We start from the raw sequence: 19,630 nt of genomic DNA on the forward strand, positions 1-19,630 counted from the left end.
GTATGTTCCCAAAAAATGATAGAGTGTAATTTTGGGATATAGTAACCTTTTTTTAGTACTGGTCCTAAAAGGGTTAAGCACACTATTTTGTTATAACATCTCAAGTCAAATACTTAAAGTTCTCCAATCTAATCCCGCACAAGTTGTAATGAAAAATATTTCTCTCTTATGTATCGTGAAATCTAGTATGGTCTGATATTGGACTACACATCCTACTCAATCGACCAGGACACAGGCCGCTTACCTGTTGAACACCGATGACTAGTGCCAAGTCATCAGTGGGCTTCCACCGACCCAGGTCCTTGGTGGCAGCGCCATGTGGCTGCTTCACCTTACGACTGCGCCTGTTTCCTGGTTTGCTGGATCGGCGTGACTTGTCACCTGCCGGTCCCGGTGCAGGGGCCGCCATGTGCGCCGACATGGTGCTGGCACTGCTGACATCTATGCGAGACAAATCAGGTTTGCCACCAGCCAGAAATTTTAATGGGGTAATTACTATACTGAGCTCTAATTTATTTCTTATCAATTATATTTCTGTTACTTTATCTGTTGTTTTTTGTATCTCATTGTTTAGAATTATGTAAATTTAGTCTTTCCAAAACAAGAAGAAGAGAATTAGATTAATATGTGGTTGCCATCTTGTGTTAATAAACAGAAGGTGCATTATTAAAATTATTTTAAACAATACTGATCTTATGAACTCTCTTAGGTGGTTGGATGTTAACATACTAACATCTTCAAAAAATTTATAAACTTCTTTACCTTGCAATCTTATAAGATAGATAAGCATAAACCTTACAGTTGTAAGCACATAAAGAAGTTTCTGAAAACCTTGGTTTTGTTATAGTTAGTTATGAATTATGTTTGCAAATATAATTCTCTTATGGTGATACACATGTACTTACACTTTCACTATATACCTCTTGCTTAAAATTCTCTTGTTAAAGTTTTGCATGGCTCCTATCTCAAATTATAAAGAAATATCAAACAAATCATAGGAACTAATAATATTGTAAACAACAGCATTTCAAAGGATTCTTAAACATGCCTTGTTTTGCTCTATAACATCTAATAACAAAGACATATATATTTATTTTCTAAACTTTGAAACAGCTGTTGCCTTTAAACTTTAAGAGATACAAAAAAATATATGCAAAAGTTGTTTAACCCTTTGCGGTCGGTCGTCGTCGACTATAAGTCGACCGCGCGGCAGTTTCGCGGAACGCTCGCATGTCGACAATAGGTCGACCGGATAATGTCACTGCTTGTTTGTCCATTTCTAACCTATTGCTGTTTGGTATTTGAGTTATTCGGTACTTTGTACTTCTATTTTGGTTACGTGAATGCTACGACGATCTTTATTCACGATTTAGGAGGCATTGAAAGTGAAAATAGAAGACAACTGACGTCTGCACTTGCGCCGTGTTTACAAATATGGCTGGTCCAAGTACAAGTTTTACTGACGATGACGAAATATTAGATGAATTAGATGATTGTGATAGTATTTTTAGTGAAATTAGTATCCAAAATGAAAAACAGATTATTGAAGAAGACCGTGATAGTGATTGTTAGTTGAATCATAGTGAAAATTCTTCTGAAAACATTGTGGTAAATGACGGTAACCTAGTCGCCGGTAACCTAGACGACGAAAGTGATGTGTTTAGATTGGAAACTAGGTAATGATGGGGAAGAATTTGATCAATTCGTGGATAATGTGATAGAAGTAGGACAAGGAGATGCAAATAATAGAGTTAGGCCTAGGCTACAAACTAGTAGACTAAGAGGAAGAGCTAGACATGTTGCCCAATGTAGGCCTAGGGCTGGACTAAGGCAAAATTATAATATATATATATATATATATATATAGTATTATATAATGAATAACATGTATCTGATGAGATCCTAGTGCCTTTTCACCTGTATTCATGTAATTTTGGTTTATTACATATGTATAAAAAAATAAAAATTATGTTTTTATATTTTTATACTTCTTTTTTATATTTTTTAAATGTTACTTAAAGTTATAAAAAAATACTATAAAATAATGTAAACATTCTTTTTAGGTTATTTACATTGATATATAAAAAGAAAAAAATACAAAAGTTGCAGAAAAAGGGATTTAAAACTTGCATTTGTGTATTGTCAAAGAACTGTAAACTAACAGAAATTAAATACGACCTGAGGACAGTCGAAGCAATTTTTATTGAGACCTCAAAGGGTTAAAGTATTTAAGTTGTCAAAAAAAAAAACACGTAGTTTTAAGTTTTTATTAGGAAATAGTCCAGATCAAAATTTTGCACAAATGCAAATGGCCGCCATCTTGATTGGTTGAGACTGGGTAGCAAACGTATTCAAACCCTGTATAAACTTAGCTGTACCAATAATTATTATCAAGTTTAATCTGAATCTATTCAAAATTATGGCAATTATTGTGATAAAATGTTGTTACACCATTTATTGCATACTTAAAGTTTGTTTGGCTGCTCTCCTGAACCCTTAAGAGATATCATATAACATGTGAGAACATTTATAAATAAACTGCTGCATTTAAAAATTGAAACAAATATTTTGCCATGTGCAACTACTTACTATCTCTACTAAGCATGGTCTGGAAAAAATTAAAGCCAGAAATTACATCATAATTTCTATAAGATCTTCCTAAATTATTAATACACAGCAGAGGAATTATTTCCAAATAGTGACTTCTAATGCTATAAATGCCAATTTTCTAATGCTATGACTAGAGATCATTTGTATTAATAATTTTCTGGATGATTCTGAAGTTTATATAGTTTATATGAAATTCAGAATTTCTTTAAATCTGAACAAGACTCAAGACAAATTAAATTAAAATCCAAGTTTAATTTTAAAAAGACGATTGTTTAAACCATTATCTTTCTTAGTACTTTATAAGGTTTAAACACCAATATAGGTAGAAACCAATAAAATAGTAACATATATTACATCGATAACTCCTGTCGTTTCAGGTCCCTGCGAAGGAAAGAGAGTAATTAAATGACAATTACAACAGTGAGTAATAAACAGAGGCAAACTAAAGCAATCAAAAGCAACATTACCATAGCTGTGTTTGACATTTTAACGTCCTATTAAATCTAAAACTGTAAATAACTCAATCCCTAGTCTAAAGAGCATTTTTGTACAGCTATGTTGTTTATTTTGTTTTGTATTCATTTTACTTTATGATAAAAGAGAAAGTAAACACGCAGCTTAAGATTTCCTCCAATCTTATATTTTATACGAGACCATCTGAGTTATTGCTAGTTTCAAGGTTGACATGCACAAAGACTGATGAAGCAGTACTACCAACACTCACAGTCACCTGAGGAGGTGGATGCCACAGACATGGAGGGGGTGCGGGTCCGGGGCACCTTACCGCTGAGACTGGCAGTGCTACCAACATTTAAGCTCGACTCCACTAACTCATCATCGAACTTGCGCCGCTTAATCGACCGGGAACTGCTGTTTGTTTGAAACAAAGACATTAATAAGAGAGAATCAGATCCTCAATAAATTTTAATAGTGAGTTGATAATCAAGGATGTCATACAATATGTTATTATTATGGATAAAGTTTAAGAAAACATTAGAATTCTAACCAATAAAAGTTAATAAGTTGGCTAATAAAAGAAGTTCTATTTTACTTAACCATAATGAGATAGGAACTTGCTTAAAAATTAGGTAGTATAAAGAAAGCTAATGATATAATAAAAGCTTGTATATAGAAATCTAAACTAAACTTTATAAGCGCCTCATAAATATGACTTACCAATAACTGTTTAAAAAGTTTAAAGACCATTATCATTTTATTTGCATCTGCATTTGATCAATAATTTTTTACACTTTATTTATAGACAATTAACCTTCTCCAGTTGATTTACTGCGATGCACTTCTGGCGCTACCGGACTGAATTGCTTGAGCCGTTCTGCCATGGCAGAACATTCTTGCATGTTTATTATTTTAACAACTCTATTCAAACAAAACTCCTACAAATTATACACTGTTGTAAATATTATTACATTCTTTATAATATGGTAGTATTTTAAAAACTATTAAGCTTATAAGGAAAACTAAATCTAAATGAAAACTCACTTGCTTTTTTCAAATGCAATTGTTTGTTTTTTAATACATATATATGTAGAAAAATATATATATGTGTATGTATGTATGTACGAGGTATGGCTATTAAATAACGGGACTGATATTGTAAAAAAAATTTATTTTCATTTTAAACATAATTACTTATTATCACCTTCAATATACACCCCTTCTCTATCCCTGCAACGCTCCATGCGAATTTTCCATTGTTGGAAACAATGCTGAAAGTCATCTTCTGTCAACTTTTTCAGGAGTCTTGCCGCTTTTTCTTGAACAGCTTCTACGGATTCAAATCTCATACCTTTCAATGCAGATTTCACCTTAGGGAAAAGATAAAAGTCGCATGGTGCTAGGTCTGGCGAGTAAGGTGGATGTTCTAACACTGGGATGCTGTACTTGGTCAGGAACCGCTTGACAGATAACGTGGAATGAGCTGGCGCATTGTCTTGGTGCAAAATCCATGATTTGCCCTTCCACATTTCGGGTCTTTTTTTCTTACTCTTTCACGTAGTTTATTAAGTACCTCAAGATAATAATGTTGATTAATTGTTTGACCTTCAGGAACCCAGTGAAGGTACACAATCCCACGAATGTCGAAAAAAAACAATCATCATTGCTTTAAATTTTGACTTGCTCATTCTTGCTTTTTTGGCTCTCGGTGAAGTTGAGGTCTTCCAATGCATGGATTGGCGCTTCGTTTCCGGATCATAAGTAAAAAAACCACGATTCATCACATGTTATTATTCTTTCCAATAAATTTGGGTCATTTTCAATGGCATTCAAAGTGTCAGTACAAACATTTTTACGAGCTGCTTGTTAATCAATCGTAAGAATTTTTTGTACCATTTTTACACATACTTTTCGCATGTTCAAATTGTCATGTAAAATTTGCCATAAACATTCTTTATCAATGCCTACAGATTCAGCAACTGCACGAATGCTTAATCGTCGGTCAGACCGAATCAAATTAGCAACTTTTTCGACATTGTCTTCCGTTTTTGATGTTGAAGGACAACCTGGCCGCGAATCATCTTCCACGTCTTGTCGACCATCTTGAAAACGCTTAAACCATTAAAAAACACGAGTCCGTGATAAACATTCACTGACATACACTTCTTTTAGTAAATTATAGGTTTCGGTAGCGGTTTTTTCTAAGTTTAACGTGAAATTTAATAACAATTCGTTGCTCTATTATTACGCTAACCATTTTTTCCGGCAAAACAAAATAACAACACTTACATAAATGAAGGTTATGACACAACGATGTTGTTTACAGAAACGAGATAACTGCATTCTGAAGAGGAAGTCTCAAACTACACAGCTGTTGGTCATTGTTGGTTGGTGCATGCACACTCGTTCCACTGCAGCGTCAGTCCCGTTATTTAATAGCCATACCTCGTATGTATTTAAATAATTAAGTATATGATTATTATCTATGATTATGAATTATCTATGATTTCAAATACGATTCAAAAATGTTTCTATCGGCTCAATGTCAGCTTTTACATGATAAAAAATGTTGATGAAAAGATCAAACTTTTGCACATAAAAATATTTTAATCTGAATTGAAAGTAGTTGACACCATTGAATTTAAAAAATAGTTTTATTTAAAAATAGATAAATAGATATAAATTTAAAATATACATAATTGATTATTTAGATCTTCAATAATAAAACATTTATCAGTTATTACACTCTTTTACCTTCTTTTTTTTATGCAAATTTGCCTCATTCCCACCTTCTTCATGAATATTTCTTTGCAGGCATAGTGGGGATTGGCATGGTTGTCATTGGCATAGTAGGGATTGGCATGGTTGGATTGGCATAGTTGCAGTCTAGACCCAGCGGCAGAGCTGAACTACAAAATGATACTTCTAGTATATTTAATGGCACGAGCCTGTATTCAAGATACTCAAAGAGATTGGATTTTAAAGGCAGTTTGAAGCTACGATCCACTGGAATGAAAAAAGATAAATTTCTATTTTTATCCAAAGCTCAACAGTTTACACAGTTTCTAAGAATGACTTTTGTTTACAAGATCAAGATGTATGAGAGTCATTAAAGTAAACTCAACTTTCACAGTCAGTTTACTTTACTTTATGAGGGTCATTCGGGAAGTTAGTTGCCGAGGCATCTGATCACCGAAGAGGTGAGGATAGGAGAACGACCTGAATGTCTAGCAACATTCAGTGTCATAGTAGAGTTCCCTATGCCATAAATGCTCTAAACAGGTATTCAAAATGGCCATCACAATCAACTCTTCAGCCGACTGTGTAATAAATAGCATCATTAGATTTTTTTCACAAAGAAAACGCAACCAATGAAAATTCATTGAGAATTATATTTTGTGTATAGAGGAGATATTATGAGCTCTATTAGAGTTCAAAATGGTGTCAATTGTTTTGAGAAGAATGAACTAATGTTACAGCTAAAAAAATGCTGTCTTTGATTACCAATGACCTTGTCGAACAAATCTATCATAAGGTCAGGAATAATCGTAGGTTCACAACCATAGATCTTTCAAAGCATTTTTCACCGAACATTAAGAACTCTAGTGTATGAAATTGTGAATGAGAAACTTTATGTCTGATGGGTACCCTTAACTGATGGAATACAAAACAAAGAGAATAGGACTATGAAGAAACTGACAAGTTTCTTAGCCACATAGTCATGGGTGATTAATTATGGGTTTTTCATGCAAATTTTAAACAAAAAAGACAAACTACGGAATAGGGTCACACCTGATAGCCATGAAAATCGCTGCAATCGCTTACGTGCATATGCAGCAGAATTTTACTCAATAGGTAACGAAAAGCTTGTACTTAAAAAAGATAAATGCTTAAATTTTAATAGTAACTATGTTGAAAAATAGCTTAATAGTGTCCTTTAAAATGTTGGAAATTAAAAGTAAAATGTAATAAAAAATCTGTAAAAGTTGCATGCATTTTTGTATTTATTATGAAACTTACTTTCCAAATGTTTCTCGTAATATAGCAACAACATAAGATTATAAATTTTCTAACTTAAATAAAAATTTAAATAACAGAAGGCTAAATATTTAACAAATTAAAATCAATCCATCAATCTTTATTTACATTTTCATAAAGAAAAGTAATAGTGTCAATCATATAAGACATTAAAATACAATACGTGAGGTATTAGAAAATAAGTTTGTCAGATTATTCTGTTGTAAGTGTGTAGAATTCCTGATCAGATTACATTGGTTGATATATTAGAAAGGTGTCAAGTCTTTGTTTGAGGACATTTCCTCTTAGTGATCAGAAGTCATACTGCAGCAGATTATAAAATTTGATCCCGATGTAAGTTGGTTCCTTTTAAAGAGAACTATTCTGTATCGTGGAAAAGGGATTCTTGGAGTTTTCCTGATGTTATAGCTGTGGTTTCTAGTTGCTCCAGAACAATTATTTTTATTAAACAGTAGCATTTTTTTACTGTATGTAGATAGCAATGACAGTTTTAATTTTTAGCTGTTTAAATTATTCTCTGCGAATTTCTCGATCATATAGTTCAACTGAGGATCTTATTGCTGCCTTCTGTACAATGAGAACTTTGTTTAGGTTTGCAATAGAGGTGGCACCCATATTGCAATCACAAATCTAAGGTGAGTTTTCAGCAGTAAATGTTATGCAGGGCTACATCTGTCAAGCTTATTTGTTTCATTCAGCCTTCTCACCGTATTGACAGCAGAGTTCAGTTTTTGCACAGCTCATATAAATGTGGTCCTCTGGCTTGGTTTGAATCTAGCATAACACTTCGTAGTTTGCTTTCATCTTCAAAAGTGACATCCAAGGGTGGACTCCTCCTGCTAAATTTTTATCTGTTTCCTCTTTTGTGGGTTAGCAATTATGTCCCATGCTGCCAAATATACTCATGCACTATTTGGATTATTTGTCTTCATCACAAGCTGGTTATTGGTTATTACAGACAGTAACAGAAATCTAGCTAGACTCCACAATTTCACTTACCTTCTCCGCTTTATATTGTCGAACATCTGAGAAGAGTCTAATGAATTTCTCTGGTATCTATCCATGATCAATTGCGATAAATTTCCTTGGATCACAGGTTCTCCAAAGTCCATGTTACTCTAAACAATCTGTAAATTAATAAATCATGAATCAATAAAATTGCCTTTATTACACTCCTATCTATAAGTACAACAGTACTTAAGTGAACAAAATGTATTCCTTATTGACAAATAGTTTGTGGGTCAATCCATATCACATGGTCCAGAAATAAATTATTTGGTTGCGTCAAGATTTTTTTTATTTTTGATATTTTTATTCTTGAAAGTTCCACTGTTTGAATACTTATTTCCAGGCATTTCAGAGCTCTGTGCTATATTGTATAGGGTTTTAAATCAAATTTTTTTTATCATCTAATTTTCAAAATTGTAAAAGTTTGAAGCTTTTACCAAAATCTCTGTTGGGCATGAAAATAAAAATTTGAAATTTGGCTCAGATTTAGTACTAAGTAAGAGTATTAACCTGTAAAAATTTCATTTTGTGGGCTCAACTTGTTTCAAAGTTACAACAGATGTAAAAGTACTAAAATGTTTTATATCGCTAAAGACATAGCAGCATATATACTTATTTTTTCAGTAGGAATTCTTTTTAACTTTTTAAATAAATGTGGTACCACAAAATAAACTTATCTTCATGTGTATAATTATTTAGCATTGAGAAGCTATGAAATTTCATCGCACAATGCTTGTGTAATATTGTAGTCCTGTTGCTATGGTTAACTCTAATGAATGGTGAGCTTCCTCAATACGTTTCTTAAGGGGACTCATGCTTCATCTCTCTTGCTTAATTTAAATGAAGTTCTTGGTCCAGACAGTTAAAAAAAATGAACATAATAATCATTGTGCTCCAGGTTTACAGATTTTATCTTTCCAATCCACCATTGTTTGTCATATGTACAGGCAATAATATCTTCTTCCTCCAAATGAAAAATTCTTTGATGTTAGCATCTTGATAAATTTCAAGCATTTTGATGTTTTAAAGCACTGTACTCTGTTGTCTGCTACAGGTACAAATCTGTGAAAGGATCGTGTTCCGGAAATTGGTAGACATTCTTTGAATCGAACTTGTAGTTCTGATTCATTTTTTGCTACTTCTTCACTTTCTACATAAAAGTATTGAATACCTTTTAGGTTTTTAGAACAAAAGTTAAACATGTCTATAGTTAGAGATTGCAGACTCTTTTCAGCCACTTTCCTCTTTGTAGTCCCGCCTAAACCATCGCAGGCATTTTTCCCGTGCACAGTAGCATAAAAATGCCACTAGGCTGGTATTCTAAAGCCATTTTCATGGTAGCAGAGATTTAAAAACATTTTCTTGTTTTTATATTGGCTGCTGGATCAATCAGTAAAATATATTATCTTTTTGAAGGACGGTACATTATTTTGTACGTCTTCAATAAGGTATTTCTGAAATGTATGAACTACTGCAGTGTTGTGCTGCAAATGATTAAATATGACACAAAGGCTATGGTTTTTTACCAATTCATTCATGTAGTAATACACAAAAGGGTGTACAGTAGCTTGTTTGGTAATCCAATTAAAACTGTGGGTCTCATCTTATACTATAAGAGTAAAATTTTCTGAGTCAGAGACAACACATTTCTTTTTAGGTCAGATTACTCTTTGTCTTTAAATAAGGCTGACTAGATTTTTTAAACATAGCGGTGGGCTTTTACCTCATTCACTTTACTTACGAGTAATTCTAAAAACTCTTCTCTTGGCTTTGTCACTGTCATCATTTCTCCGTGGTCAACAGTGACCCACGGTCAAGAGTTAACCACAGCAATAGGGCGTACCTACCATATTACACAAGTATTGTGTGATGAAATCTCACAGCTTCTCAATGTTAATGAATTACTTTCATTAATATTAAAATTAATTAATAAGGTAAGTTTAATAACTTGTGATAGCACATTTATTTAAAAATTTAAAAAGAATCCCTACTGAAAAAATAAGTATATATGCTGCTATGTCATTAGCGGTATAAAACTTATTTTAGTTCTTTTCAATCTGTTATAACTTTGAAATCAGTTGAGTCTACAAAATGAAATTTTTACTAATTTTTTATAAAAATATGTTTGAAAACCCAATTTTGTAATCTTGTTGGGTTAAATTTTGAACATCTATATTTAGTCTTAGGTGCATACTCATAGATCCTTATTAATGTTCAGGTCTTTCTGAAGAGATTGGTTTTTATTTTAATGTTCTAGGATAAATAGAAGCTGAGATATTTAATTTAGCAGAGCTCTGAAATCTCTGGAAATAAGCGTTCAAACAATGCAAAAATGGTCGCCATTGGCTGAATAAGGTTTGAAAACTTAAATAATTTAATTTTTGTACTTCCAATGAATTGTACTTTCTATGGTAAAAATATGAAATAAAATAAACATCTTGAAGCAACCACCTTTGGACCACTTGATATGGATTGACCTTGTGGTATTTGCCTTTATTATGTTGGTTGATGGATGAAACAGATCTACCAACATCTATACAGATTTTGTCAAATAATTTGAGAGGTCACAAAAGCTGGTTATCATTCACTCCCTTAATATTCACAGCAAGTTTTGGATTAAAACCACACATTCTTCTGGGTTTTAATTATTAATTTAAAAAGTAATCTGTATTCCATCTTTATATAAAAATTACTGCATAAGGAACCAAAGAAATCCTTACAACTAACTTAATCAACTTGAATTGTTACAATTAAAATAACCTCCCTCTTGGTTTAATTGTCTGATTGAAGAACTCCACAAATAAATAACATGGAGACTTCATTTGTGGCAATTGCCATTATAGGTTTGTCTGTTATTGGTAGCCATGGACATAATAATCGGCTGGGCTGACCAGTTCATTGTGTCTGCAAACAAATTCTACAGACTGTAATACTCCAGTGCAAGTTCATGTAGGTAAAAATTTAATAGCGGAATTGTCAATGTTGTGTTAAAGTTGTAAAGCTATGGTTAAAATTAGGACGGTGGTGGCAAGAGTCATTTAGGCTCATATATATTGTTAGGAAATCTTTCAGCAATATACCTAAATTATTAGTTAAACTAAATGATCAAAGCTGATTAAGGTTTGGATGGAGGGAATTTAAAGGCAGGTCTGTGGCAAATTCGTAATAATTTTAAGCCCTTTTAAGCCTTATTCTGTCCGTCCTCATGGACCACTGGCCTGTGCGAGGATCTTATCAAACGGGATAAGGGGGAGAGTCGATACAGTACAAGGTTGATTGTACTGATAAAAAGTGCTTCAGTCACAGATAGGATTTGACTACGCTATCTCTAACTCAGACCCAAAGTCGAATGTCAGACCGTCGGCCATCGGCACTCCCATTTTGGTTGGATGCCCTTCATTAAGTTTTGACACGATGCTGCAGATTAAATGTCTATTGTTTTTTAAATTTAACATAGTAAGTTTTTCTAATTTTATTGAATTGAAAAATAATTTGTAAAAACTTATGTCCAGTTTTAAGAATTGATTTGAGTATAACTAATTCTAAACTATATTTAAGTATAGGCTTATAAGTTGCTTACCGTACTTTATAAATCTTTATAGTTTATAAAGACGGTAAAAATTTTCATTTCTGGGACAAACATGTTTTATTGAATTAGAATATCTGTTTTAAATTTTGTATTATTCTTATTTCTCTTTTTGCTGCAGATGTAAATTTTCCACCTTCATTTTGCTGTAGTACTATATATTAATATTTTATAAGTCGCTTGTGAGTGAATTAGGATATATCAAAAGGTTTCAAGAATGTCAATACTAAAAAATCTTGAAATTTGTCTCAGAGAACTCAAACAAATTCACATCTCATTCCAAGGACTGGAACAAACATATGGGATAGCTATGATGGGAAGGGTTGATTCATTGTGAATGTTGAGTTTTTAGCTAGAGCTCATCTTCCTCTCAGTACAGTGTCTGGAATCGCTGTAATGACGCTATCACAGACTTGACTTCTGGAATCTGGAGACATTTGCATCTGATGAGATAAAAAAGATGGTGACGAAGAAGCTCAAAACAAACTCTTTACTTCATTTACAACTGTGCACCTGATGAGACAATGAGAACACATATTCACCTACATTACACTACATTTTGTAGTCTAGGTATCTCTGATGATGCAACAATGTAAAGATTTTGTTTTGAACCAAATCTCTTCATCGCCGACTTGTTTTGGTCCTCTTCAGAAGAGCATGACTCCATATTTCAGGAGACAAGTCTGTGATAGCATCAGATTCCAGGTGCTGCACTTAAAGGAAGGTGAACTGGAAATAGCAAACATATGAGATTTTAACATGTAACTTAACTACTCATATATCTCATCTTTTCGAGACTTGATATGTAGACTTTTATTTAAACACTGCTATGAAACCCAAGTTAATGAACAAATGTGATGTGTAAAGAAATTTCGAGAAAGATTTCATCTTTAGATTTTAACTTTTGCATGAAACTTAATTTCTATATAGATAAGAATGAATACTATGATTATGAATATCCATATGATGTGAACCATTGAATTCGGTTGTCATTGAAGCCTATCATTCAGTAGGTTGTCACAATTTCTCTTTTATCTGCTGAGGGGGTGTAAAAATTTATTTTCTGTATGATTTGTCTGCCCAAAGGACATCTTGAAAACGAAATTAGCTACAAACTTGAAATTTTGTATGCACCATCAGTAAACAGTTACTCGACACATGGATGTGGCACGCTCTCTTATGTTTTTTACAAAAATATTAATCAGTAATTTTGTTTTTAACTTTTTTTATTTTTTTTTTTGTTAAAATGACAATTTTTCAGTCTGATTCAAGTGATATTGTATAAATATACACTATTTTTTAGTTATAATAAATAAATGTTTCTGTTATAATAAATACTTAAATCTACTCAAATATATTAAACATTAAGAACACACAGAGACATGGAATTAAAATCTAAAATAAATATAATACATTATGGAGTATCCTTATTTTTTTCTTATTTACAGCATACATATCACATTTCATATACTCCTCAATACTGTAAAATTGCTTAAGCCACTCTGGCATATTTGATTTAAAGGTAAAGTTCGAACAAAAAGAGGAATCTTATTAAATAGTTCTAGCCTTGTACTAGAAGTTCCTAAATTATCTTTTGATCTGGTATCATACTCATGGAGTGTACATTGTGTTTCAAATCTATCTTTATTTTCTTTTATATATATTAGGTTATAGAAAATATATGTACATGCCAGTCACAATTTTAAGCCTAGAAAATGTTGTGTGCAAGACTCTTGGTGATATAATCCAGCTAACATTCTAATGATTTTGTTTGCCAAACAATAACGTTTTTTGCTGTACTGGAATTACCCCACAGATGAATTCCGTAACACAAGTGGCTATGAAATAAGCCGTTGTACGTCATTATAAGTGTTTCTAAGTTAAAACAGTACCTCAATTTTCTCAGCAGGAAAACTACCCTAGATAATTCTTTACAAAGATTATCAATATGTACATTCCAGCACAATTTTCTATCTAGATATAAGCCAAGTAGTTATACAGTTTTGAATAAACTATCATGAATCCAATGGTTTTTAAGGGTGAATATTGTATTTTCAGTTGTGTTTCCATTTATTAGAAGGCTATTTTCAGAATACCAAGCTTTAGCTAGTTCTAGGGATGTATTTAACTGCAACATTACATTGGCAATATCCCCGTCTGCACTAGTCAGTGTGGTGTCATCTGTGTATAGTACAGATAGAAAAGGTATCTTTACACTAGTCATTTACATAAATTAAGAAAAGAAACAGCCCCAATACAGATCCTTGAGGGACACCAGCTATGACATTTAAATACTCAGATTGAGAATTATTGACAACTTGCTTTCTATTGGTTAGGTAACTTTATAAGAAACTTAACTCCACATTCTTAATGTCATAATATTCTAGTTTTCTACAAAATACACATTGTCAAAAGCTTAACTTAAGTCAATCACGCTAGAACCTATAACTAACTTGTCTTCAAAACCTTTTAAAATTACCACAACCATAGATTCCACAGCCATTGCAGTGGAGAGTTTTGGCCTAAACCCATATTGATGGTCATATAGCAATGAATTATTTACAGAATAATTATGCAATTGAGACAACAAACAATATTCAATTATTTTACTAAAAACAGGCACAATTTCAATGGATCGGTAATTCTCTGGTAGATTTCTGTTACCTTTTTTAAAAACTGGGGCGACTTTAGCTGATTTCAGGCAATCTGAAAACTAACCTTTAACCATGATTAAATTTATCAAGTAAGTAAGAGGCACTATTATCACATCAATTAAATGCTTTATCACAAAATTTGAGAGCCCATAAATATCTTCACTGGGTGTATTATTACCTATTAACAATAAATGTAACCAAACTGCCATCAATCATGTTCCACTTAAAATTCAAATCTCCTTTATCAGGAAGAGGGAAACTATCCAAAAAAAATCATTGTGAGTTAAACCATTTACAGAATTTATAATGTTGTTATTTAATGGAACATTAACAAAATAACTGTTTAACTCTCCTGGCAAGAGTGGTATATTTTTAAAATATTTGATTTCTTAACTCCACATTAGTTTCTTACAATATTCCATGCTATTTTACATTTATTCGGAGCATTTGATATTGGATAATTATTTACAGAAATCTTTTTTACACCTCTCATATTTATCTTTAAAAACTATATCACAACCTTTCTTCCACTTATCATACAAAATTAACAAGTAAGCTCTCATATTTTGTAGTCGAGGCGTGAACCATCTTTTAAAACTTTATCTTGCATTGTCCTTGCTTTTTACACTGACTATTGGATAGTTGTTATTAAAAATATTAGATACAATATTTACAAAGAATTCAAATGCTACATTTACATCCCTAACAAGATACAAAAGAGTCCAGTCAGTGTCATTTTTTAACTTTCAGCAAGACTAAACAATTGTTCCCTTGACAGAAGTCATGTTGATTGGATGTCAGTACATTGTTTTGGCCTAACTTTATGTAAGTCATATTCAACCAAGACCCCAGCATAGTCTGAGACTACCTGGTTAATGAGAGAACAACAATATAGCTCCTTTTTGACTTTTGTAAAGACATTATCAAGACACGAATAGTTTCTGGTTGGCTGCTCATTAACATAATATAGGTTAGTAGACCTAAGAATATTTAAAAAAAATACTGTACATAAGGCCTATTTGGTTTAAAAATATCAACATTTACATCCCTGCAAAAAGCAAAATGTGCATGTGGTCTATCCATTAAATCTAATATTAAAGTGTTCTAAATGGTTTATAAAATTATTAAAATCTGAATCTGGAGTTCTATATACATTAAATAAAATAAAATAAAAGTCTAACAGTAAAATAGCAAATGCTTCACATAAATAATTAATACAATATTTAGATACATTTATACTTTAATATTTCATGCTACAATTACCCTTATTGATGAGTTCTCTAGAAAAAAAGGGATCAGTACCCTGTTGAACACCATACAGCATTGTCTGTAGCCAAGAGCTATAACTTTCAATATATATATATACTATAACTGTGCTCTGTTATGTACTCTACACAAAATGTCTTATATTTCCTAAATAAGAGCAAAACCAACTAAACTTCTTGTTTTACATTCCAAGAGTCCTTAAGCTGTTTAAAAGCTACCTATATGAAAACCACTAAGTGCTTTGGTGGGGTATAAAAATACACCCACTATTTTTTTTTCCTTAATCAATAGCATCGATTACAGAAACACATCAATACCAAATGTTATTATAGATTTTCCCATCTGAAAACTATATTGCTCATCTAGGAGATGATTGCTGAATAAAATTACTCAGTCAAATGGTTTTTAAAAACCAGGTAATTGGGAAATTGGTGTACAGGTGGGGTGGATGGTAATATCACCCTTTATATAAAGAGGAATTACTTCTGCTACATTTAACCGATCTGGAAAATTACTGACTTTTGTTTGTAATAATTGCTTTTTAAAGTTATATTTTTCTATATCCAATAAATATGTGTTATTCATCTTTAATAACATTTACATTCAATTTAAAATTAAATTGTTTCTTTTACTCTTCACACATTTATAAATTTTATTTGATAACATTGAATAGAATTTTCCGCTCAGTTTAATAAAAAAAAGAATGTGTAATAGTATTGTAATTAAAATATAGTCCGTATTTAGTGTGATAAAATTTACAATCAGTCCAGTATTGCTTTGCGATGTTTCAACTTAAGAGAAATAAAAGGTAGGTAAATAAAATAAAACGTGAATTGTTTTATTATGTAACACTTACAATGTTTTAATCAAGTGTAGGGACAGAAAAACGGCAGTTAAAATGTACGAACAACATTGTCCTATATATAATCAACCAATGTATATAAAATAATTATAAACTACTTTAGATCAGCAAAGTTCAATTTAAATTATTAGAAAGTATTTACCGGGATATCATGTTTAAACTTATTAATACACAAGGGAATTTTAGTAAGGGCTGTTTATATCCATAGTCCCATGGTTTTCGTGATTGTGGCAACGAGTCTGCATTCCTTGCAAATCACGTATTATTGTTTACAAATAATTAATATATTAATGTAAAAAGAAGTGAAATTTAAACAAACTTCAAGTCTTGTAAGTAAATTTGTGCGTATATTCATTGATGCTAACAATTTACCAAATCGACCCTGCGATAGAAACATAGAGCTGAAGTTAATTAAATTGGTAATTAATTATATAATAATATGGAGGAATCAGCGGAGCATATTTGGCAAAACTGTCCCTGCCATATCTAAAATTCTGAAAAGATTCCTAGGGGCATATCTCCTTAGCCCCAAGGACATCAGAGAACGGGAGCCCTCAAATCTGATCGGCTACTGTAAAAGTCTTAGATTTTGAGGATACAAATATAAGTTAGGGAAGTGCAAAGGTTCTTTTAGGATTAAGAGCAGGAAATCGTCTCTTTCCCTCAGAAAAATAAATTACATAACATTTCCCAATGCACAAACAATTGAAACAGCCAATTGCACAATACTAATTTTTTCACAACTAAAAATGTATTAATGTTCTTGTTGCTCTCAATGATGTATTTATTTATCTAAGGACTGCCATAACATAAAGGAATTACTGGAAAGATAACTCTGGTTAATTTTTTTATATAACAGTTTTGGTTAGTTAAAAATCAGGTCAAGAGATTTGTTACTGAGGTTGTTGGTACCAACCAATACAACCATGAATTCCTCTTTACCTTGTCTCTACTTAGTTCTCTAACCCTACATATGCTCACTATATCACTTTAAAGTTCTTGGCCATTTTCAAGTACATGACGTTTTAAAAATTGTGTTTTAAATATACAAATGCGTTCAAGTACCATGTACTACATACAATTTTTTTCAGAAAAAACGGGCTCTATATGGTAAATAAAACGAAAATACGAAGTTTTGTGTCTACATAGATGGCCTTTTTTACTGGCAAAGCAGAAAATGTTTTAGTAACTGGTGAGTTATAAATGTTATTGTAGTAATAAACATTTCAAAATCGTTTCAAATTTATTCTGAATAAGATAAATGTTGCACCAAAGCTTTTTTTGAACAAATATTGCACAGGAGAGTTTCTTCAAAACAATAACCATGTTTTGTTGGCCAAAATTCATAAATAATGTTAGCTACATCAACAAGTACAGAGTCAGGCAGTGAAATGGCACGATTTTTGAACCACCAATAATTTATTTACAAAAAAAGGATAATGGTTTTAACATGAATCTTAATTACATGAGTGGAAATTAATGTTAATAAGAACAATTATTTTTTTAATATAGTGACAGTAAGGGGGTGTCCTTGGTTTTGTACACACTGCACATTGTCGGAGTCTGAGATACACATGGGCTATCTGTATTTTGTATGGATAATAGTGTAGGTCATCCATGAAAGTCCGTCTCACTAATCGATTGCTGAGACCAAATTCCAGCTGTGCCGACTCGCAGATTTTCACAGACTTCATCCAAAAGCTTTATCCACACGATCAATGTTCTCTGAGGTCTAGATTGTTTTTTTCACTACCATCTCTTTTCTTTGTCGTGCTAGAAGTGGCTTTAAAGGTATTCACCCAAAGGAGGATAGCTTTCCTTGATGGAACGGGAACCTGTGGCGGTAGATTAAAAATTTTAATAGATTACATGGCGGTAGACAACAATGAGTTCAATGAAGGTAAGTTTATCCACGGAATTTGACTGACCATCAATGAAGTATACCACTCAATAGACCGGCCGATTTTCTCTTCTGTATGCCTGGGGGCTGTAAAATTTCTTTTCTGTCTGTACACAGGACATCTCAAGAATGAAATGAGTTATAGACTTGAAATTTTACATGTAACTTTAGCGAAGCCTGTTACACAACACAAGGTGTGGCATACTCCTGTTTTGTACCATAAACTGTCAGTTTGTTAATTAAGTTTGTCCACATTTCTATGATTTTGAAATGTGGTAAGCCACTTCCTCTAAATTCTTCACTCCAACATACATACAGATAAAAAGTAATATTTATTTTACACACATAAACAACAGACCCAAATTGCATGGACAAAGGTAAAATAGCACTACAATACCATTAGGGACATGTTTTATTCACTTTACAGGTCATTTGGGTGTGGTAATTTTCCTCACCTCCCCTTTTTTTAAATTTTCAGTACCTTTTTTGATATAAGTAAAGATTAAAGTAGTATTAATTTCACTCAAATAAAAGTTCAGTCGACAGCCAACCTCAAGGTGTTAATATTTTTATACTACTGCTCTATACTGTCTGAGATCATGCAATAACACTGCCAACTGAAACCAAAAAGATTCAACACCTCTCTAGTTGTTGTATATTTCACTAGTTAGTTTAATAAAATTCCTTAAAACATGTACTGTGCCTAGAACACTTTTTGTATGGTACCTGCATCAAGATCCTCTGAAAATTTCTGCTTGTAAGGGTTCTTGTGCTCTGTAGCCACGAGAAAGAGGGTGAAAAGGGTAATATCTATATATTACCCTCTTCACCTTTTGGACACTCATAAAAACACATTCATTGATGAGAATATTAAATAATTCTTTGACACATTTTCCTGTATATGTACGTTCCTCACCCATCCTAATGTTAATCTCTTTTCACTAAACAAGCAAAAAATTGAGGATTGTGATTGGTCCTCTGTTACATTGACTTATGTGACTGTCCATTGTTTGTACTACTCGGTGAGAGACATGTGATTTAAAGTAGTTATCACAGTGACAAACTGAAAGAAAATATTACTCCTTTCGCAAATATTTCTTATCAACCCAACCAAATTAAGGTCAGTTCTTCAATATTTATCAATAATGGAGTTAACAACTAATTGATTACCACTACAGATACAACACCTAGTGTATATAATAGCTCTAGGTGATAAAAAGTAGCAGTATAACTATATACTTTGAAAACAC

The 19,630-nt window shown here is 32.2% G+C and overlaps 1 protein-coding gene across 2 annotated transcripts in view; it reads right to left on the reverse strand.

The window, feature by feature from the left end:
• LOC124354606 (microspherule protein 1-like) overlaps positions 1-19,630 on the reverse strand; it is a 60,132-nt gene that overhangs the window by 26,124 nt on the left and 14,378 nt on the right. Inside the window, exons 3-5 of one of the 2 annotated variants that reach the window (XM_046805203.1) lie at positions 8,104-8,231; positions 3,341-3,480; positions 245-441 (exon numbers count right to left, since the gene is read on the reverse strand). In XM_046805203.1, the coding sequence (XP_046661159.1) occupies positions 245-441; positions 3,341-3,480; positions 8,104-8,216 (450 nt within the window). In that variant the 5' untranslated portion in view covers positions 8,217-8,231. Of the gene's footprint in view, positions 1-244; positions 442-3,334; positions 3,481-8,103; positions 8,232-19,630 lie in introns of both variants that reach the window. The other variant, XM_046805202.1, reaches the window with a different exon arrangement.

Source organism: Homalodisca vitripennis, chromosome 2, assembly GCF_021130785.1.
Source record: "Homalodisca vitripennis isolate AUS2020 chromosome 2, UT_GWSS_2.1, whole genome shotgun sequence".
NCBI classification, from domain to species: domain Eukaryota; kingdom Metazoa; phylum Arthropoda; class Insecta; order Hemiptera; family Cicadellidae; genus Homalodisca; species Homalodisca vitripennis.